At 39.6% G+C, this 20,265-nt stretch overlaps 1 protein-coding gene across 1 annotated transcript in view; it reads right to left on the reverse strand.

The window, feature by feature from the left end:
* The window catches only part of ESR1 (estrogen receptor 1), a 265,211-nt gene that overhangs the window by 196,910 nt on the left and 48,036 nt on the right, over window positions 1-20,265 (reverse strand). Inside the window, exon 4 of the mRNA XM_032407648.1 lies at window positions 7,687-7,803. Coding sequence (XP_032263539.1) covers window positions 7,687-7,803 — 117 coding nt within the window. The remainder of the gene's footprint in view (window positions 1-7,686; window positions 7,804-20,265) is intronic.

Below are 20,265 nucleotides of genomic sequence, written 5' to 3' on the forward strand. Positions count from 1 at the left end.
AGGAGTACAGACAGAAAACAGAAGAGCTCCCTAGACTAAACCCTGGGCAACTCCAAAATTTAGAGGTCAGTAAAGATGATGAGAAACACACAAAGAAGACCTAAAAGGAGTGACCAGTACGGTTCGAAGAAAACTAAAAGAGTATATCGTCCTGGAAGCCAAATAAAGAAAGTAGATTAAGGAGGAGAAAATGAACTACTGTGTCAAAGGCTGCTAATTGGTCAAGGTGAGTACGGAGAACTGATTGTTGGATTTAGCAACATGAAGGTCATTGGTAACCCTGACAAAAGTAGTTTTGATATCAATCTTCAAATTGAGCTGACCCCATCATACTCTGCCAAATCTGTAAAAAAAAGTTATTCCGTCTATGTCAAGAGGTCTGAAAGTAGCATGGTTCTTACCAGGATGGAAGCACGGGGCTACCCGCCATCATGCTTCATGCAGCTGAACTAACAGTCACAGAGGCTGATCTGCTTCTACCCCCACTAGGCAGCTGAGGGCATGATGTATCAGGACAGCTCTTTCATTTTTTACCGATGTTTGGATAGAATGACTAATTAGTCATCTCATTGTTCTCATTCATGCTAAATTAATGGACCCCAATGTTGTCATTACCTACCTCCTTTTTTCTTTAAATTCAGAGTCAGTCCCGACACATTCCATATCCCCTACTGCTGCAATTGCTGCCACCACCGCTAAAGCAGAAATAGAGAGCCAGTCACAGGTTAGCCATGAGCCTGGTAAGCCTAAGTCCCTTAGCTCCCCAAGGTCAACGTATCACCGAAGCCGTAGTATTACCATGTCATCTGGAAGAAGAGAATAAAGGTGGTTTCTTTTACTCTGGATTTCTTCTCTCTGGAGTATATGTATGTGTTTGTGTGCGTTAACTTAGTTATATGCCACCCATATTTTTAGTCAATTATTTTTCATGTTAAATGTGAGTGGTAGCATGGAGTACTTCAGTAAGGAGGTATGCTGGAAAAAGAAAGAACTCTGAGTCTAGAATCTAGAATTCTAGGCTCAATTCTTCTGCTAAGTAGTTCTGAGACATTGATCAAGTCACATAATCTTTCTAGCCTCAGTTTTCTTATCTAGAAGATGAAGGAATTGGATTAGATCAGTAGTTTGCAAACTGTGTCCCTTAGAGCCCTGGGGTTCCTAGAAGGTTTCTCAGGAACACCGAATTGAGTGAAGAGAGGTTATGCCGAATCAGCTTTCATCTGTCTTATAGATAAGAGAATCTGCTACTGCTGGTAGAAGCATATGATGGATTTAAATGTTGTAAAGCATTGGATTCATTAATCTGTAAGGTCCTATATATGATTCAAGGACTGGATTCCGTATATTTCTTTGTCTGCAAACAAAAATTGATCATATGGGGGAAATTTTTAATAAATTAAATATCCATAATATGAATTAGTAAAATGATATTCTAATAGCATAAATACATGGGTTGCTGCTTAAAACACCCAGAACCTTTTTGCTCAAGAGCAACTAGCTTTTCTTTTAACATTTTTCTGAAATCAAATCCTAAACATGAACCCCTAACCCCGCCTTCTGAAAAAGCTTAGATTCACATGCAGTCACAATTCTCACATGAATTACTGGACAATCCCAAGAAAGAACCTCACATTTACATTCTCAATTCATTGATTTGGTTCTACCATCATTAATATTAATAATCAGTTGATTACTGGGGTGCCTGGGTGGCTCAGCAGGTTAAGGGTCCTACTCCTGGTTTCCGCTCAGGTCAGGATCTCAGGGTCGATCTCGGGGTCATGGGATGGAGCCTGCAGTGGGCTCTGCACTCTGAGCAGTCTGCTTGTCCCTCTCCCTCCATCTCTGCCCCTCTCCGGGCTCCCACTGGTGCGCTCACCCACGCATGCTCTCTCTCTGTCTCTCTCTCTCATAAATAAATAATTAAATAAAATCTTTGCTATGGTGAGCGCTGTGAATTGTGTAAGACTGTTGAATCACAGACCTGTACCTCTGAAACAAATAATACATTATATGTTTAAAAAAAAAAAAAAAAGAAGAAGATAGCAGGAGGGGAAGAATGAAGGGGGGGAAATCAGAGGGGGAGACGAACCATGAGAGACTATGGACTCTGAGAAACAAATGAGGGTTCTAGAGGGGAGGGGGGTGGGGGGATGGGTTAGCCTGGTGATGGGTATTAAAGAGGGCACGTTCCGCACGGAGCACTGGGTGTTATACGCAAACAATGAATCATGGAACGCTACATCAAAAACTAATGATGTAATGTATGGTGATTAACATAACATAATAAAAAAATAATAATAGTTACTTAGCTACTTTAAATCCTTTTCTGGAAATAGTAGATAAATTCTAAATAAAAAATTGTTACCATAAAAAAAAAAAAAGAAAAGAATCAGTTGATTACATTTGGTAAATGATAGCCCATGTAGGATTAAGGGAAAACTAATTTTCTGGATTGGGAGTTATCCCTTCAGTACAGTGAATTATACTCACTCATAATGATAAATATTCAACTTAGGCAATAAGGAAATATTTTACTTTCCGATTCTTCATTGGGTTTCTGAGTTATTCTAGACCCATAACATACATCTCCCCATCTATATTATTAATGTCTTATCTTTTCACTTTAAAATTGTAACATTAATTTATTTATTGTTTTGGAGTATTTCTCAAAATTAAATTGTAGCATTGTTATCAAAATAAAAACTAGCCAATATTTCTTTCTTTCAAATTTCATCTTTTTTTAATTTGAGTATAATTGGCACACAATGTTACATTAGTTTCAGGTGTACAGCATAATGATTTGTCAAGTTCATAGATTATGCTACATTCACCACAAGTATACCTACCATCTGTCACCATACATCGGCATTAACATATCACTGACTCTATTCCTTATGCTGTGCCTTTTATTCTGTGACTTATTCATTCCATAACTGAAAGCCTGTATCTCCTACTCCTCTTCAAATTTCTTAATGCATTGTAAGAAAGCATAACAACGATGGGCAGTGCATGTCTATCAATTAATTTCCTGCATCAATTAATTTCTGTGTGCCAGTTTCCTCATGTGAAAAACGAAAACCTTGCCACCAACACACTTCTGAGTCTATTGTGAGGAAAGAATTTTAACAAGTTTGTGTAAATCTGACATCATAAAATGAAAAGCACAATAAATTTCACTCATCATGAAGCCATATCCAGTATATGACACCAAAAAGAAAAAAACAAAAAAGCAGATGTGTCTGAGCCAGGTTTTTATTCCCCACAAAGGAATTAGATATTTATACCCAGTACAAGTGATGAAATTACCACTCTCTTTCTTCCAACATAAAAAAAAAAGAGAGAGAGAGAAAAGAAAAGACATAATAGCTAACACTTGAGTGGTACTTTAAATTTATAAAGTACTTTTATATGTTATGAATTGCAATTTTTGTAACAAACTTGTTAAATAGAATTTTTATTTTACATCTGAGGAAAATGAAGCCCATAAAAGTGACTATAACAGGATTGCTCAGCAAATCTGAGGAGGAGCAGTATTTGGACCAGGAATTCCATCTCTGAAGTCTTTCCACTTCTCACCAAACCAAACTAGAATAGCAGATTCTTTGAGAACAATATACACCTGGGGGCACCTGGGTGGCTCAGTCGGTTAAGCATCCGACTCTTTGATTTCGGCACAAGTCACGATCTCAGGGTCCTGGGATCAAGCCCCATGTCAGGTTCTGTGCTCAGCAGGGAGTTTGATGAGGATTTCTCTTCCTCTCCATCTGCTCCTCCCCCCCTCCTTTAAAATAAATAAATAAACAAATCTTAAAAATATATATATACACCTTGGAAATCAGATAGTCTGAGTAATATCCTGGGTTGGACTAACCCCGGAGTGGTTGGCTAAAGCTCTGGACTTCCATTGGCCACTGGTCTTTCATTATCATCTTCATCTTCCAACCTACCCTCAACTTGTCTTCTGGACTTTTTTGCCACTTCATATGCAAATGTCCTCTTTGTACTATGAGGACAGTGATGGAAGGGACTGGGTCTTATTCATGTTGCTTCATAATAGCTCACATGTAAGAGACTCTAAACCAATAACTATTTAAGTGAATTAAGTCATCAATTCATGCAAAAAAAAAAAAAAATGTCTTGAACACTTACTTTGTGACTTAGTGCTAGCTCAGTAAACAGGACAGAGAGAGTCCCTGCCACCATGGAGTTTATGGACAGTTGTTGAATATCTAACAATAATAATTATGGTAACTTGAGAAGAGCTGTAGCTTCCCTGAAGAAAAGACATTGAATCTGCCTTCTAAGGTTGAAGGGGAGGGACCATCTAAGGGATGGGGAGGGAAATGCAGCTGAGGCAGAGAGACCTGCCCATGCACTATGATGAGGAAATGCATTCTCTAAAATCCTGTATCTTACGGAACTACCATGGCTCAGAACCAAATCTAATAACGATATTGGATTTTCAGGATAATATAGGCATTGAAACAGATTCAAATAATGTCTTCATGTAGATAAATCATGTAGGCTTTCAGATCTTTAGAACATTTCAGTAAATTTATTCAGCCTTCCTATAAAAATAGGGGGTAGGTATATGGTTCTCTCTCTTTTATCTGAAACTAACCATTTTACGTCATAGGTAGAGATTCGATATTCTAATTGCTGTCAAGCCTGGTTAAGAAACTGGATTCTTATGAAACCAGTAGAAAATGTTATAAAGATTTATGTAGTCACAGCTGTTTTTACAAAGTAATATCAAATTTTATAGTTACATTTGTACTTCCAATTGTAAATTAAGTCTTTATTCAGTGGGATTTGGGGAGTTGTTATATAAGGTATCATGTGGTATTCCATGTTGTAGAAAACACAATAAATCACATTGCTTTAATGGCAACTGCTTTATAAATGTAATTAAAACAAGATGTTTGCACAGCCTATAATTTTACAACTTTAAAGCTTGACATAAAACTTATACACATATGTAAACTGCCAGAAAGACACATGCTTTTATTATATGTAGACAGATACTGAATAACCACTGAGAAATCTCTATAAGATATTGGTATGTCCTGAATTTTGCCCCCCAAAATTTGTGTTGAAGCCATAACCCCAGTACCTTAGAATGTGACTTCATTTGGACACAGGGTCTTTAAAGAGATAGTAAAGATCAAATAAGGATCAAATGAGGTCATACAGGCGGGGCCCTAATCCAACAGGACTTGTGTCCTCATAAGAAATAGAAAAAACCCCAAGGATGTATGAGTACAGAAAAAAAGGCCATGTGAGGACAGAGTGAGAAGGTGACCATCTGTAAGCCAAGGAGAAAAACCTCAGATGAGACCAAACCTGATGACACCCTGACCTTGGACTTCCCAGTCTCCGGAACTGTGAGGAAATTTCTGTGGCTTAAGCCCCCCAATCTATAGTATTTTGATACAGCAGCTGTTATAGACTAAATTATTTCCCACCAAAATTCCTATGTTGAAGCCCCATAACCTGCAATGTGACTGTATTTGAAGATAGGGCCTTCATGGAAGTATTAAAGGCTAAACGAGGTCATAAAGGTTGGATCCTAATCCAATAGGACCAGCACCCTTATAAGAAGAGAGACACAACCAGAGAACGCTCCCTCTATGTCTGCGTCCACAGAGAAAAGGACACAGTGAGAAGGCAGCTATCTAAAAGCCTGAAAAGAGAGGTCTTACCAGAAACTGGATTTTCAAACACCTTCATCTTGCACTTTGAGCCTCCAGAACTGTGAGAAAATTGATTTCTGTTGTTTAAGCCCCCCAGGCTGTAGACTTTGTTATGGCAGGCCAAGCAGACTGATACAGCAGCAAACTAACACAGATATATATTTTAGTCATAAATACGCTTTTACAAGTATATGCATGCACATGCGGACTGCCTAGGTGTAGTGGAATTATCTAGAGTTGTATTTGAAAACAGTGGGAAGATTCTTATTATGGCTTTGCATATTAAAATTTTTGTTAGCTAAAAAATGAGTATGCATAATTTATGTTTATGCAGCCAGACTGTATTTTGATATAAATTAGGAAAAACAGAATTGTTTTTATGAAGTGCGGTCAATATATGGGTACGCTCAAAGGAAAAATGTTTTGGACATATTCACGAGTTGATTATTTCAGCTTTCAGAAAGAACGTAAGAGGCTGGGCTTAATCTACCTGCCGTCATCAAATAAGCACATTAAACTTTGGACTCCACTGGTTCAAATTAAACTTTTTACATGCACTGTTATATTCCTGTCACTTTTCAAGTTACCTTAAGAAGCTTTTTGTGAGTTTAATTAAGCCTGACTAATTCTCTAACAGCACAAAGAAAGATGAATTCCTTAAATATTTAATCCATTTATGACTCCAAGTGTCATTTTCTGAATGTGGCTGTTAAATTCTTGGAATTAATTACCCTTTGAATTAAAGCTGCTTTTTCAAGACATATAGTCACAGCTCACACAATGCGTAAATCCAATATTTCGTCTGTTCATCAAGAGAATTTATTCCAAATGCTGTATTTAAAATCCCAACCTGGCAGGCTTATCTGTGACCACGGAACTCAGGAATCTTTGACTGTAAGCTTCCTTCCCATCAGGTTCTTGGTCTTCCTTCCGCTGCCCGTTTCAGCCAAGTATTAACAAGCTAAAGGTTAGCTGCCCTCCACCTGCACAATCTCCATTCTTTTTCATTGTTAACTCCCTTCTCCTTAACTCATGTTCAAGCCCCGTCTCCTTCAGAAAGCTCTTCCCCTATTACAGTCAGCAGACAACATAACACAATCCTAGGTCCCTCCGTCCCCTTTGTATCCTCCTAAAACACTGAACGCGCCATGACTTGAATTACACATTTTCTATTTGTTCTCTCCCAGTATTTTGAAGGCAACCCAAGACTGGCAGCTGTGTTCCTCAAGACCAGATCCCCCAAGAAGACAAGAACAATAAGGCAACCACATCCATAGAGCAGGTAATACCCTCAGAACCAGAAAACTGGAAAACCGGACCCGCGAGGGGACAGAAAACCACACGCATGGTCGTACTCACGCACGCACGCACGCACGCACGCAGCCACAAAGATGGAGGCGCACAGGCACAACACCCGAGTGCCTCATGGTTTGTTAGCGCTCCACAGTCATTCCCCTGCTCCCAGCCCCGTGCCAGATGCTGAGGTTGCGGGAGCTGCTGGTTGACTCAACTTCTAATGGAAAAAGCTGCCTTTTGATTGAAATTCAAATTCGCTGAGGGATGTTCACAGATTGGAAGATTATAAATTATCTATTTAGCTCTCACATTTACAAGTCTCAATTTAGGGAAAGCTTCTCTTCAGACATCGTTTTCTAGCATTAGCCATATGAACAGTCACTGAAAAAGATTTCCAGAACAATTCACTGAGCAGTCTTCCTTTCCTTCCATCGCCACCTCCCACAAACCTCTGGTTTAAAATATAAGTATTTACATCTAAAATATAAGACACAAAATGGCATGTTAGAATCTCCATTTCCAGGCACTTCCTATTAAAACTAAAAATGTGTTATAAAAATACTTGTGTTGCAAAGAAAAATAGGAATAGGAATAGGAAACAACGAATTAGAAGGGAAAACACTGCACTGCCCCGGTTGTTGGGACCGAAGTAGCCAGCACTGGGGGGCCAGGGGCGCCCTGGGGGGCAGGTACCTACCGCCTTTCATCATGCCTACTTCATAGCACTTGCGGAGCCGACAGGCCTGACAGCTTTTCCTCCTGTTTTTGTCAATCGTGCACTGGTTGGTAGCTGGACACATGTAGTCATTATGTCCTATTAAAAGCAAGAGGACAGAATTAATACTATTTCAGGAAACGTAGCCAGGCAGAATCTACAGGGAAGCTGCCGGGGGGATGTTTTCCTATCACTTACTTGGCCTGACTGTGCCGCTAGCTCTGCGTATGCCATCCCTCTGCTGCCCTTCTCCAAGTCGGGGGGGGGGGGGGGGGGAGGGAAATGTCTCCTAGACTTGATTTTTGCCTCTGCCAACTGCTTCAGGAGTTCTTCGGGCAAATCACCTTCAGTGCACACAGCTTATATTTGGGGGCAAAAGGCTTTATATACATTCACACATTTTCTCAGCAAATAAGGCTTTTTTTTTTCTTTGACCCACACCACTAGCTAAAAATCCTTGTTGGAGCAACACTGTTAGAACTTTCAGAGAGCTTCAAAGTTTCTTAAAATAGAATTTAGAAAATCTTTAGGTAGGTATTCAAATGCAGCCTGGAACACCTAAATTCAAGTGGGGGGCTGTGAGCTGGGGTGGCAGCAAAGATCAGTCCTTATTCACTTACTAGCTGGAGAACATTGAGTGGGGTAGTTAACATCTCTAGGTCTCACCCCTCTCTAACCTGGAGAAAATAAGGGCTCCTGTTATGTGGCACTATTCTAAGAAGTAAATGTGAGAATACCTGTCAAGGGCTTACCACAGTGCCCAGGATATGGTGAGCACTCAATAAATATTTGTTGTTGCTACTGTTACTTTATTATTGATCCTCTTTCTTTTACCTCTTGTTTACTGCATCTCTCTTGCTCAAATGGTCTTTCTCATTCACGTTCATCATGTGCAACTCCCGGGACCTCACATCACTCTCAAACTTTCATCTTACCTCCCACCTCTTCTCAGTTCAACTCCTCAGAAAGGTCTACACACTTGAGGTCTGCTTTTTCCTCACCCCTCCTGCATAGCTCAACCCATGCCTGTTTTCTACGTTAGCTGCCCCACAAAAGCTGCTTAAATCCTTCTATCAAATGACTCCTATTGCTGAATTCAACAGATATTTTCAGTCCACATCATACTTGACCTATCAGAGCATCTGACAATTCCTCCCTTCCTCTTGAAACATGCTTTTCCCTTGGCTTCCATAATTCAGAACTCCCCCCGTGTTCCTTCCCCCTCAGGCTGTGGCTTCCCAGTGTTACTTGCAGATTCCCTCCGTCCAGCATTAAGCTAGAGCGGCACAGGGCTCAGTGTCAGGCCCTTCTTATGACTCCAAATTTTCCCACAAGAGAATTTATTCCATGGCTCCGTCTTCCACAGTCATAAACTCAGATGACTTGCAGATTTGTACTCCCAGCCCAACCCTCTTCTCTGAGTTCTGAGTACATACAGCCAATTGCCCACAAGAAGTTTCTGCTCTAAGATTTAGAGGTCACCTCCATTTCTTTAGCCCTCAAAAGAAGTCTGGTTTCTAATGTGGAGTATATTAAACTCCACAAATTAATAAACATTGGCATGTTTTTATGAAGAAGTCCATTTATATAAGTCTAAATTCTTATACCTGAATTTAGACCATGGAGATGATGTGGACTATTTTAAAATGTTCCCCGTACTCAAAAAAAAAAAAATGAGGAAATATTGCACCTTCTAATTCAGATCATCTGTATCTCTATTTTCCATTCACCAAGGGCAAGATGCAACATGTACTGAAGTGTTTTCACTACAGAACTCTTTGTTCTTTATTCAACTTAAGGGTCAATCTCAATTAGAATAGGGTGGAGTTGGGCCTTAACAAGAAATGTTGGTCTCATAAAACTTGTTTCTCCATCTTTAGATATACATTATAAAAGTACTATATAAACAGGCTTCCGATGAAATTAACACGTGCATTCTTTTTTCGCATCATAGGAACCAGCAAAGTAGCTAGCAAAACTGTAAACTGACCACTTTAGTAAGAGACCACACACTGCCTCAAATATCCAGGCACAATTTTCATGTTTAGAACTGCCCTTATTAACAGGGACAGGATGAGGAAATCATAGAACCAGAAACAAAATTTACCTGGGCAGACATTGACTTTAAGCAAAAGTTGCTGTCTTGTGACACCTCAAAGAAACTTTCAGTGTTTAGTCCCCTGTGATGCTTATGCTGTACATGCTGATTTATTTTAACTCTAAAAAAATGAGTCTATATTAAGTCTCAGAAGAAAACAGTCAATAATCATCCGAACCAAAAATTAACTTTGATTTACTTTCCTCTCAAAAACCAGTTATTTTGCAAGCCAGAAGACGGGAAAACTGAATTGGATCAGAGGCCAATTGGTGAAATGTTTTATGTTTGCATTGGCCATCATTATAGATGTGTATCCCCTATTACAGTCAGCAGACAACATAACATAATCCTAGGTCCCTCCGTCCCCTTTGTATCCTCCTAAAACACTGAACGCACCATGACTTGAATTACACATTTTCTATTTGTTCTCTCCCAGTATTTTGAAGGCGACCCAAGACTGGCAGCTGTGTTCCTCAAGACTAGATCCCCCAAGAAGACAAGAACAATCAGGCAACCACATCCATAGAGCAGGTAATACCCTCAGAACCAGAAAACTGGAAAACTGGACCCGCGAGGGGACAGAAAACCTGAAATTCCTGAACTAACATGTTTAACAGATAAAATACACTGGATTTGTGCAATTGAATTCATCCCTTAACAAGAAAGAAAATAGATGCACAGTGGAATCATGTTTGTAATGCAAGCCTTAGGTGAAAAAGTGGATTTTCTCCTGCTCTAACTACATTAAAATTTAGAATTGGTAAATTGGCAACAAGAAAAAATGAACAGGTACATATCTGATACATGAACTATAAGTTTAGTACCTTAACTAAACACCATTAACAACTATTTACAAGTCTTCAACTGACATCAAAGAAGGAAAACAGCAAGGTAGGTTTTTATTCTTTGAGTATAATAATTTTGTAAAGGTGTGTTATTTTTTCTTTTTTCAAGTAGGCTCCACGCTGGGCAGGGCTCGAACTCAGGACCCTGAGATCAAGACCTGAGCTGAGATCAAGAGTCAGATATTTAACCAACTGAGCCACTCAGGCACCCCAGTAAAGGTGTGTAATGAAAGCAATTGAAGCAATTAAAAAGTTAGTTTCTTTAAGAAGAAACTTCACTCGAAACTTTATTATTTGTTCTTTTGAAAACAATGCTTGCAAAAATCCTATCCTATTGGAGTAGAGCTAATTAAAAAAAAAAAAACTTACACTGGCTATATGAATGAAACAGTGTTTTCACTGGAGACACTGAAGAACTCCACGTACGTGTGACAAGACCAGCCCCAACATGCCTTTTACACAGGCCCAGATGAAGTGTGAAAGGCCAAAGCCAAGATGTGAGGCTCAGGTGACATCTTGGAGAAAGAATCACTATTTTGTTGCCCACCAAAAAATAAAAATAACGCCTTTGGACTAATGGGTCTGAATAACTGGGAGTGGAGAGAAGAGGAAATGGATGAAACCTAAGCAGAAAGCATGAGGAGCAGGAACCTGCAGGCCAAGCCACACAGCTCCTGGGCCAGCAGATGGGCACACATACAGCTTTTCTCCACAGGTCTCTGGGATTCCTTCTCTCGACTTTTTGTTTTTCCTTTTCTTCCTATTTTACCCTCTGTCAGTAGCAGCTGTTTTTGCCTTGTTACCAACCTGCAGAAAGACGACACTTGCTAGTTACAAAAATAAGCAATGACCCATAGTCAGAGATTCAAAAGAAATATAAAACAGACCAAATGGGAAACAAGCAGGTGAGGACTCAGAGAAAAGGAAGCCCTCGCGCCCTGTTTGGCGAGAATGCAAACTGGTGCGGCCGCTGTGGAAAACAGTATGGCGGCTCCTCAAGAAATTAAAAATAGAGCTACCCTATGATCCAGTGTTTCCACTCCTGGGTATTTACCCGAAGAAAACAAAATCATTAACGCAAAGAGATATCTGTACTACCATGTTCATAGCAGCATTATTCATCGTCGCCAAGGTATGGAAACAACCTAAGTGTCCATTGACAGATGAATGAAGAAAGAAAAGGTGGTATTTATATATTTATATAAATATATTGTGGAGTATTATTCAGCCTTAAAAAAGAAAGAAATCCTATCATTTGTGACAACATGGATAAATCTGGAGGGCATTAGGTTAAGTGAAATAAAGCCAGACACATACGCCTGGGGTCACTTCTGTGGAGTCTTGAGACTAATAAGGTCTAAGGACCTGATGTATAACATGGTGACTATAGTTGATCACACTTGTATCACTGAAATCTGCTCAGAAAGTAGAACTTAAATGTCCTCCCCACAAAAAAGTAAACACATGAGGTAACGGATGTGTTAAATCAGTGGAGGGAACCCTTTCACAAAATATAGGTATAGCAAATCATCACAAGGAACACTTTAAATATCTTATAATTTTGTCAGTTATGCTTCAATAAAGCTGAAAAAAAAAAATAAAACAAGCAGTATCCTGAGAGAAACTTAACATTGGGTATCTTTCCTTGTGCCACACTTTTCCCTCAGCCTATTCTGGAGGTCGTCTCAGAGCAAATCTCTTTTGCCGAACTTCACACCCATATACCTACCTGCGCACGGTCCATTTAGACTTCACGTTTTCATAGCCTATTCAAGATGGATGTGTCCCAAACACAACTGATGGCCATCTTTCCTCATCAGTCTCTTCTTTTTTATAACCACACCACAAAGCCTGAGACCTGGCGTTATTGCAAGACTCTACCCTCTTCCTCACTTGAACCCTCACACACATGCACACACTGATCAAATCAATTATTTTTAAATTCGTTTTCAAAGCAAAATCAATTTTTCCCTGGGCCCACCATCCCTACCATAACTCATACCATCTCCAGCCCAGATTATCTCAGCAGCCCACTAAGCCACCCTGCCTCCAGCCTTCCCCTGCCAACCATTCCCCACTGTCTTGCCAGGTGATTCTTCTAAAATCATACACCACCATGCCACTATCCTGCTTTGATATTCTGATGCTCCTCAAAGCTCTAAGGATAAAATCTAAATGCCTTAAAACAGCTTATCAAGCTGTTCCTGATCAGCCCCTCCTTTCCTGACCTTATCTCTTCCACTCTCTAAGTTCTAACCATGTCCTGTTCTAACATAGCCTTCTCCTTCTCACGCCCAGGACTGCACACACCGTTCTTTCTTGTGGAAACACACTTCCCCTACTCTTAAGCCCAACTGACTCCCATTAATCTTTCAGGTGTGTCAGTCGAGATATCCATTCCTCTGGGGTTCCTTTCTGCCCCTTCGATGATGCCTAGCTTTTGTCCTGTCACGGTGCTTACTACATTGGATTTTAATTGCTTGTCACAATCCCCAGGTGACTATAGGCTTGACAAGGGATGGACTATATCCGTCTCATTTATCACCATTTATCCTGTGCCCAGCACATTCTCAGGCACACAGTGGAGCGCACCACATATTTGTTACCTAAACAAAATAGAGTTGCTAAAGCTCTGTGTTGCCTCCATCCCAATCCCATCTGGAGCCCAGGCCCTTTGAGGGGGCAGGTTGGAGTTCTATAAAGGAAGTAATGACTGAGAAGATGATGATCCCAAACAAAGCAATGGCTGCCATACCCAGGACCCCAAAACTCAGGTCCACAAGAGCAAAATTTGGTTCTAAGAGAATTTGTTGTAGAAATGAGAGTTCAAAATATATGATTTTCATTAGAAAATGAAGGATTAAAAATGTTCAAGGTAATGCCAAGGAAAAAATATACCAAAATGTGCATTAATCATCTCTGACTAGTAGAGCAGACAAGGCAGAGAGAAGAGGTGAAAAAGCTTAAATTAGCTTTGCCAAATTCTTAGGGCTAGAGAAGGAGGAACAGGACGAGAAGGAGGTCAAAGATTCTGGTGGCTTGTGCCAGGATGTCTCAAAAATTATTCTTATCATTATTCAAAAAAAGGATCTGATTTGAGAGTAAGGTGGGAAGAAGAGGTGTGGGAAAACCTGAAACATGTTGTATTTGAGATTTCAGTAGCACACCAACAAGCAACTACCCAACAAACTATTATTATAAATGTAGTACCGAAGCTTGGGAGGCATGTCAAAATGAAGTTGGACATCATATGATCCAGAAATTCCACTTCTGGGTATATGCCCAAAAGAACTAAAGGCACAGACTCAAACAGATATTGGTACACCCATGTTCATAGCAGCATTATTCACAATAGCCAACAGCTGGAAACAACCCAAATGTCCATTGGCAGATAAATAGATAAAAAATATGGGAGATACATAAAATGGAGTTTTACTCAGCCTTCAAAAGAAATAAAATTTGGATATATGCTAAAACATAGATGAACCTTGAAGACGCTCTAAGTGAAATAAGCCAGACCCAAAAGGGCAAATATTGTATGAGTCCACCTAGATGAAATATCTAGAGTAGTCAAATTGATAGAGACAGAAAACTGGATAGGAGTTATCAGGAGTTGGAGGAAGGGGGAAATGGGGAATTTATTGTGCAATGAGTACACAGTTTCCATTTGGGATGATGAAAAAGTTCTGGAGATGGACAGTGGTGATAGTTGCACAACAATGTGAATGTACTTACCACCACTGAATTAAAAATGATTAAAATGGGAAATTTTATGTTATGTATATTTTTCCACAACTTTTTTAAATGAAGTTGGATGTATAAGAAGCATCTCCATGAGGTAGGACAAGAAAAGGAAATCAAAGATGTGAATTTTAAGTTGGCCTATTCAGATTTCCCTCTAAGAAAATGCCCTTGGGCCCAAGGGCTGGCCAGCAGTATTGGCCAGGTGCTCCCCACAGCGTGGAAAAGAACTCGATACCTACACCTAGCCAGATGTCTAAATACTGTTATACTTTAAACTATCATCAAAACGTTTCTCCCTGATGTAATTACAATATTATAACATCAGGAGGGCATTTCAGAAGCAGCAATGAAATTATTTCCAGAACCTGTGATTCCTAAGACTCCCAAAGTTAAAGATAGGAGTGATCAACCACATGAAATATATTCATCAGTAGATTATGGCACACTTTATCAAAATCTCCCTGGAAGACCTCTCAGCACATTCCAACATAAAATAGAGAAAGAGAGAGTAGAAGGCAAGGTATTAGGGAAATAAATAAGAAATTTACTTTCTGTAAAAGAACAACTGCAGTATTATGTTTGGAAATAAATTTTGACTCAGATATTAAGTGAATATTCTCTGATTTACAGATGGTGCAATGAGCCAAACAAAATGAAATAGAATTTGGCTGTCTCAGTGAACACATTCCTAAAAATCCAGTGAGGACATTCAATGTGCCATGATTTGAACTATTTCACAACCACATCTGTATGTAATGGCGTGCAAATAAAAACGGCATGCCTTAATAATGCAGCCCGAATTATATTTTTGCAGCTAGTCAATTCTGGTATATTTTAAGGGAAATAAAAATATTATTTGCATCTAAGGATATTTTTAAAGGAAAAAATACTTAAAGGAATTCTAGGAAGGATAATTGTCATGGAAATTTTCTTTTTCCAAATGAAAATGAAGAGGAAATCCTCGATTTGCCCTTTTCAGACCCCAGTCTGCTAAAAATTTTGGCCAGAGTAACGACATGATCCCTCTCCTTGTCCAGCCTTGCTTACCATCTGCGAAACCACAATTGTTTTAAGCACCTGGCCCAGGATCAAACCAACAGCTGCAATAAAGGAAAACATAATGAAATCAGTGACCACCATCTCATTGTAATACACCAGAGACAATGAACTACTTTCAGTAATGCCTCTTAAGGCTCAACAAATAAGCAAGAGCTGTTCTACAGCCCAGAAAAGGACTTTCTGAAATTGCTTCTTCTGGGACAATAGATAAGCATCACACAAAAGAGAGCAGTGTGATTAGTTCAACGCCAGGCAGCATTCAGCTCGCCTCCGGACCTCTCTCCTTTGGTCTGTTCAACTGTTTCCAGAGAGTCCCCCAAGCTTTCTCCTAACTTAGAGTCATTTAAAGTCCAAACGCTGATGTCCAAAAGCAGTAGAAACTATTTCAAAGTGCTCTTGTCCAATGCTGAGGAAACAAGTAAGAGGGAAATGGGGGAGGGGGAACCAGAGCAAGAGGGCAAAACTCAGAGACCCTGAGCTGCATTGTGCTTACGTCCTGGATTCCACGTGCCACTGAGAAGCACACTGTCCCACCCTCCCGCTCCTGCATGATCACTGCGGTGCTTTCAGAGGGAAGGGAAAGAAGGTGTTTACTCAGATCTGACGTGGTCTGGAATCTGAATGTCCTTTAAGCTTCTGGCCACCTAAATGTTAAATAAGGGGTTTCATCCTTCATCAGGAGCCCTCCAAAATGAAGTCCCTAGTGAAGTTCCTCCCAGGCATCCTGATAAAAGTCATGAAAGAAGAGGAAGGAGCTTCTGTTTCAATGGCCAAAAGACTCCTCCAGCATATTTGAACAGGAGTTGTTATTCTCTTTTTATCTTTAAGTCCATTTCAAAAGTGAGGAAATAAGCCAAAAGACAGTCTGTCAGACTTAGAAATAACTACAAGTCTATATTCTCAGCTTGAAAAACAATTTCTCCCAACAAGTAGAAATAAATGGGTTCATCCATTGTATTGCCAATGAACCTTTACATGAAAGTTGTTTGATAAAACTAAACCTGTGCATAAGGACAACTGTTTTGTATTTATTTGTCCTTATTTGCATGGTAAATTTAACTCAAAGTAACATAGATATTCTCATGCATTTTCTAGTCCTCATGGTTGGGGACAGTTTCGCTGACACCTAGCCCTGCAGCCTAGCAAAGATCCAGATGAATTTTAGATGTTCAGTAAACAAATGTGTGGGAATGTATTAAATCCACACTTCCTGGGCATCCAGACAGCTCAGGTCTATGTGGCCAGACTGCCCTATGAGGAGACTCTCAGAAGAGCCACTCCACAATGCTCGGAAAGGAGTTTTCTCATTTCTCAAGGGTGTTCGGACTTCTCAGTCTATATGCTTGTTCACATCCCATTCCAGCTAATGAAAACAAGAGAGTCTGGAAAAGTCAACAGTCTCCTCCCCACCCCACCCCCACCACCAACCTTGAGAATTAGCCTCCAGAAGGATAATGGTCTGAGTGCCTTGAACAAGCTAAACAGTTAGATTCTTGGCCCCATGCTCTCGTCTATGAAAGGGAAGGGAAGAAGAGCCCATTCTGGTTCTAAATTGATTACTCTCTTTTCTCACCTTCCGGAGGAACATACTTCCTTTTCATCTGGCTTCTTGGGGTTCTAGATTGGTGATTTTTTTTTTTTTTTTTTTTACTGCTGAAGAGCCAATCTCCATTTGTACTTGCTGCACTAAATGGAAGGAATATGGGCATATTTGGGGAACATCCCACAGTGCTCAGGGCACTGGACTCATGTTTGAGTCCTAGGTTTCATGGGATCCCAGTTGACCAGGCAATCCCTCTGGGTCTTTTGATACTTGCTGCACTAAATAGAAGGAATATGGGTGTATTTGAGGAACGTTACAGTGCACAGAGCACTGGACTCATGTTTGAGTCCTAGGCTTCACAGGATCCCAGTTGACCAGGCAATCCCTCTGGGTCTCCCTTAGTGGCTGCTATGAGGCCCAGAGAGATAATATATGTAAACACTTGGTCAACCATAAAACTTTGTGCCAACAGAATGTATTACTATGGACTAAAATACAGCCATTTAAAAAAAATGAGACCTATATGTACCAATATGGAAAAATCTCCAATATATATTATTCAGTGAGAAAAGTTATTCACAGAATAATGTGTAGAGTATAATGCCACTTACATAACCAAAATATACCTATGTCTATAAGTGTATGTGTGTGTGTATATATAGGCAATTTTTGGATGAAACTATTAATAGTGTTTACCTATCAAGAAAGGAAGCATGAATTTTGGTATGGGACCAGAGGAAGGTGTTAACTTTACATCATGTACCATCTTATACTGTTTAACATATAACATGTGTATTCATAGTTTTTTTAATAATAATCAAAATAATAATTTAAAAAAGGCATTTTAAAAAATTTCTAACCAAAACCAGTCTGGCATTAACAATCTTCATTCCTTTTCTGGTTCTGCTACCACCCACCCAGCAGTTATTTCTCTCTACTTTACAACCCCTGGACTAAGTAATAAACTTAACCACCAGAACCTTGTTAAGCAAGGGAAAACTACCACATTTCTTTTATAAAGAATAGGAAAAGGGCTAAGCGTGAGCTGTGTTTTTCGACCTGCAGATACTCCAGCAAAGAACGAGTAGCAGACACCCAAACCACAGGCAGAGGCTCCAGTCTGTTTCTGCTCCTATTCCAAAGCCATCCTGAGTACCTGTGACTCTCCTCCTGCACCTGCTGGGCCTGACCCAAACCTTTATCCCTTGAGGGACCAAGGTTTCCTCTCCATATAGAGGGTGAAGTCATCAGTAACCTTTATCCTTTGCCAGGCAGGATATAAGGAGGCACACGGGGGGCCCCAGGTTCTGCCCCATGCATGATAACAGCCCAGTTCCCCTTGGCAAGCTGGACTAATTCCAGCCAACTCTGTGCCCCTCTCTTCTTGCCTTTAAACCTAGTGGGACAAGGAGCCGGCTACAGTGGCAGCCCTCACTCCCAGTGTCCCTTTTAGAAGGATTCCTCCCTTGAGGGAGGCAATAGAACACAACAGTTAAGAGAACATAATGGGTTCTGTACTCCAACTAGTTGGGTTGAATACTGGTTTTATTTCTTAAATGCCTCAGCTTCCTCACCTACAAAATGGGAACAATTATAGAGCTAACTTCCTAGAATTTCATGGAAGATTAAATGAGATGATGTATATAAAACCCAAAACAAGGAGCCTGGTGCAGGGCATTAAACTTTAGCCATCATTATTAGATATTAAAACCCCAGATCGGAAGAGCTCTTATTTGTAGGCACAGCACCTGAACGACAATACCCTCAAATCAGTCTATAATAACCTATCATTTTCTTAGTAGTTAAATAATCCCTTTTTACCCTTAACTCCCTTCACATCATATAACTTGCGAGGCTACATTTATGCAGTGAAATGTAAATCATCCAAAACACTTCGTCATATCAAAAGAATTCACTCCAGTCAGCATACAGCTAACTATCAGAGCTGGAGGCTATTCTAGTAGCTTGAAAAAGCAAGCAAAACTATAAGAAAAATAGCCATTTATTCGAGGTTCTTAAGATACATTCAAACACCTTTTCAAACAACCAAGAATTACAGTCTAACTGTCCAGGAATGTGAGGAAGTCATAACATGCCTCTTCGAGAAGAGCTAAACTACACTAATAATTCTCTTCTGGGCTTTAAAGAGAACGTGGCTGTCTCTTCTGTCCAAGAAGATAAAGGACAAAAGTCATCTATAGCCAGAAGTAAGCCCCAAACTATTAAGCCAATCGTACTCTGATTTCTGATTCAAGGTACCTGAATTACTGTCATTACTTACAAATAAGAACAGGGAAGAGGGACTATGTTTATTTAACAGAATATATTTCAAGAGGTGTTAAATTTGGTATAATTACCTTTTTGAAATCTACTCTTTTCTACTGATTAATAATTTGGTGTCACTCCAAATTCCCATCTTGAAGTGGCAATTATAAAGGTTATTATGAAGTTTTTTTTTTCTAATTTACTAAAAAATTCTAGGCTAATTTGGAAGCCGAGCCCACTCTTTGGGAATGCCTTCATAGAAAGAGATTCTTTGGTGTCACTATCAAAGACATGGCAAGATTTAAAACAGACTATTTAAACTCACCCAACCATAAGATAAAGTCTATCCCAATAATCTATATATCCAACAAGTTTTAATTTAAAAAGTATTTGCCTCTAATTCTATACAATGCAAGTTAAGCACTATATTTGTTCTTTTTTTAAGGATATTTTAAATAAGGGAAGACTAGATAAAATTTTTTAAAAAAAGAAGTGATGTAGCAGGAAAAAATTCATTCATTCAAGCAATTTTGAGTCTGCTATATGCAAGAAGCTAGATATAAGTTTCTGCCCCCTCCCCACCCAAAAGTAGAACATTCCTACAAAACCCTTTATAAGACAAAATGGTATAAAGCAAAGAGTGTCCCCTGCTTTCCAAAAGTTTGCACTAAGGCCACATGGCTTTTACGGAAGACCTACATTAGTACCCGCTTTTGCTAACTGAAAAAAAATCTGAAGAGGATTTTGCTTTTACAGTAAAAGCTATTACTAATGTAGGTCTTTCATAAAAGTGAAGTGGCCTAACATGAACATTCAGAAAACGAAGGATACCTGTACTTGATATTTTGAGAGTCCCAAGGATACACTGTCCGTGCTCTCCAAAGCTTGACATTCTTTTTTTTTTTTTTTTTAAGTAGCCCCAACACGGGGCTTTAACTCACGACCCTGAGATCAAGACCCTGAGCAGAAATCAAGAGTCATTCAACTGACTGAGCCACCCAGGCGCC

Source organism: Phoca vitulina, unplaced genomic scaffold (assembly GCF_004348235.1).
Source record: "Phoca vitulina isolate PV1807 unplaced genomic scaffold, GSC_HSeal_1.0 scaffold9, whole genome shotgun sequence".
NCBI classification, from domain to species: domain Eukaryota; kingdom Metazoa; phylum Chordata; class Mammalia; order Carnivora; family Phocidae; genus Phoca; species Phoca vitulina.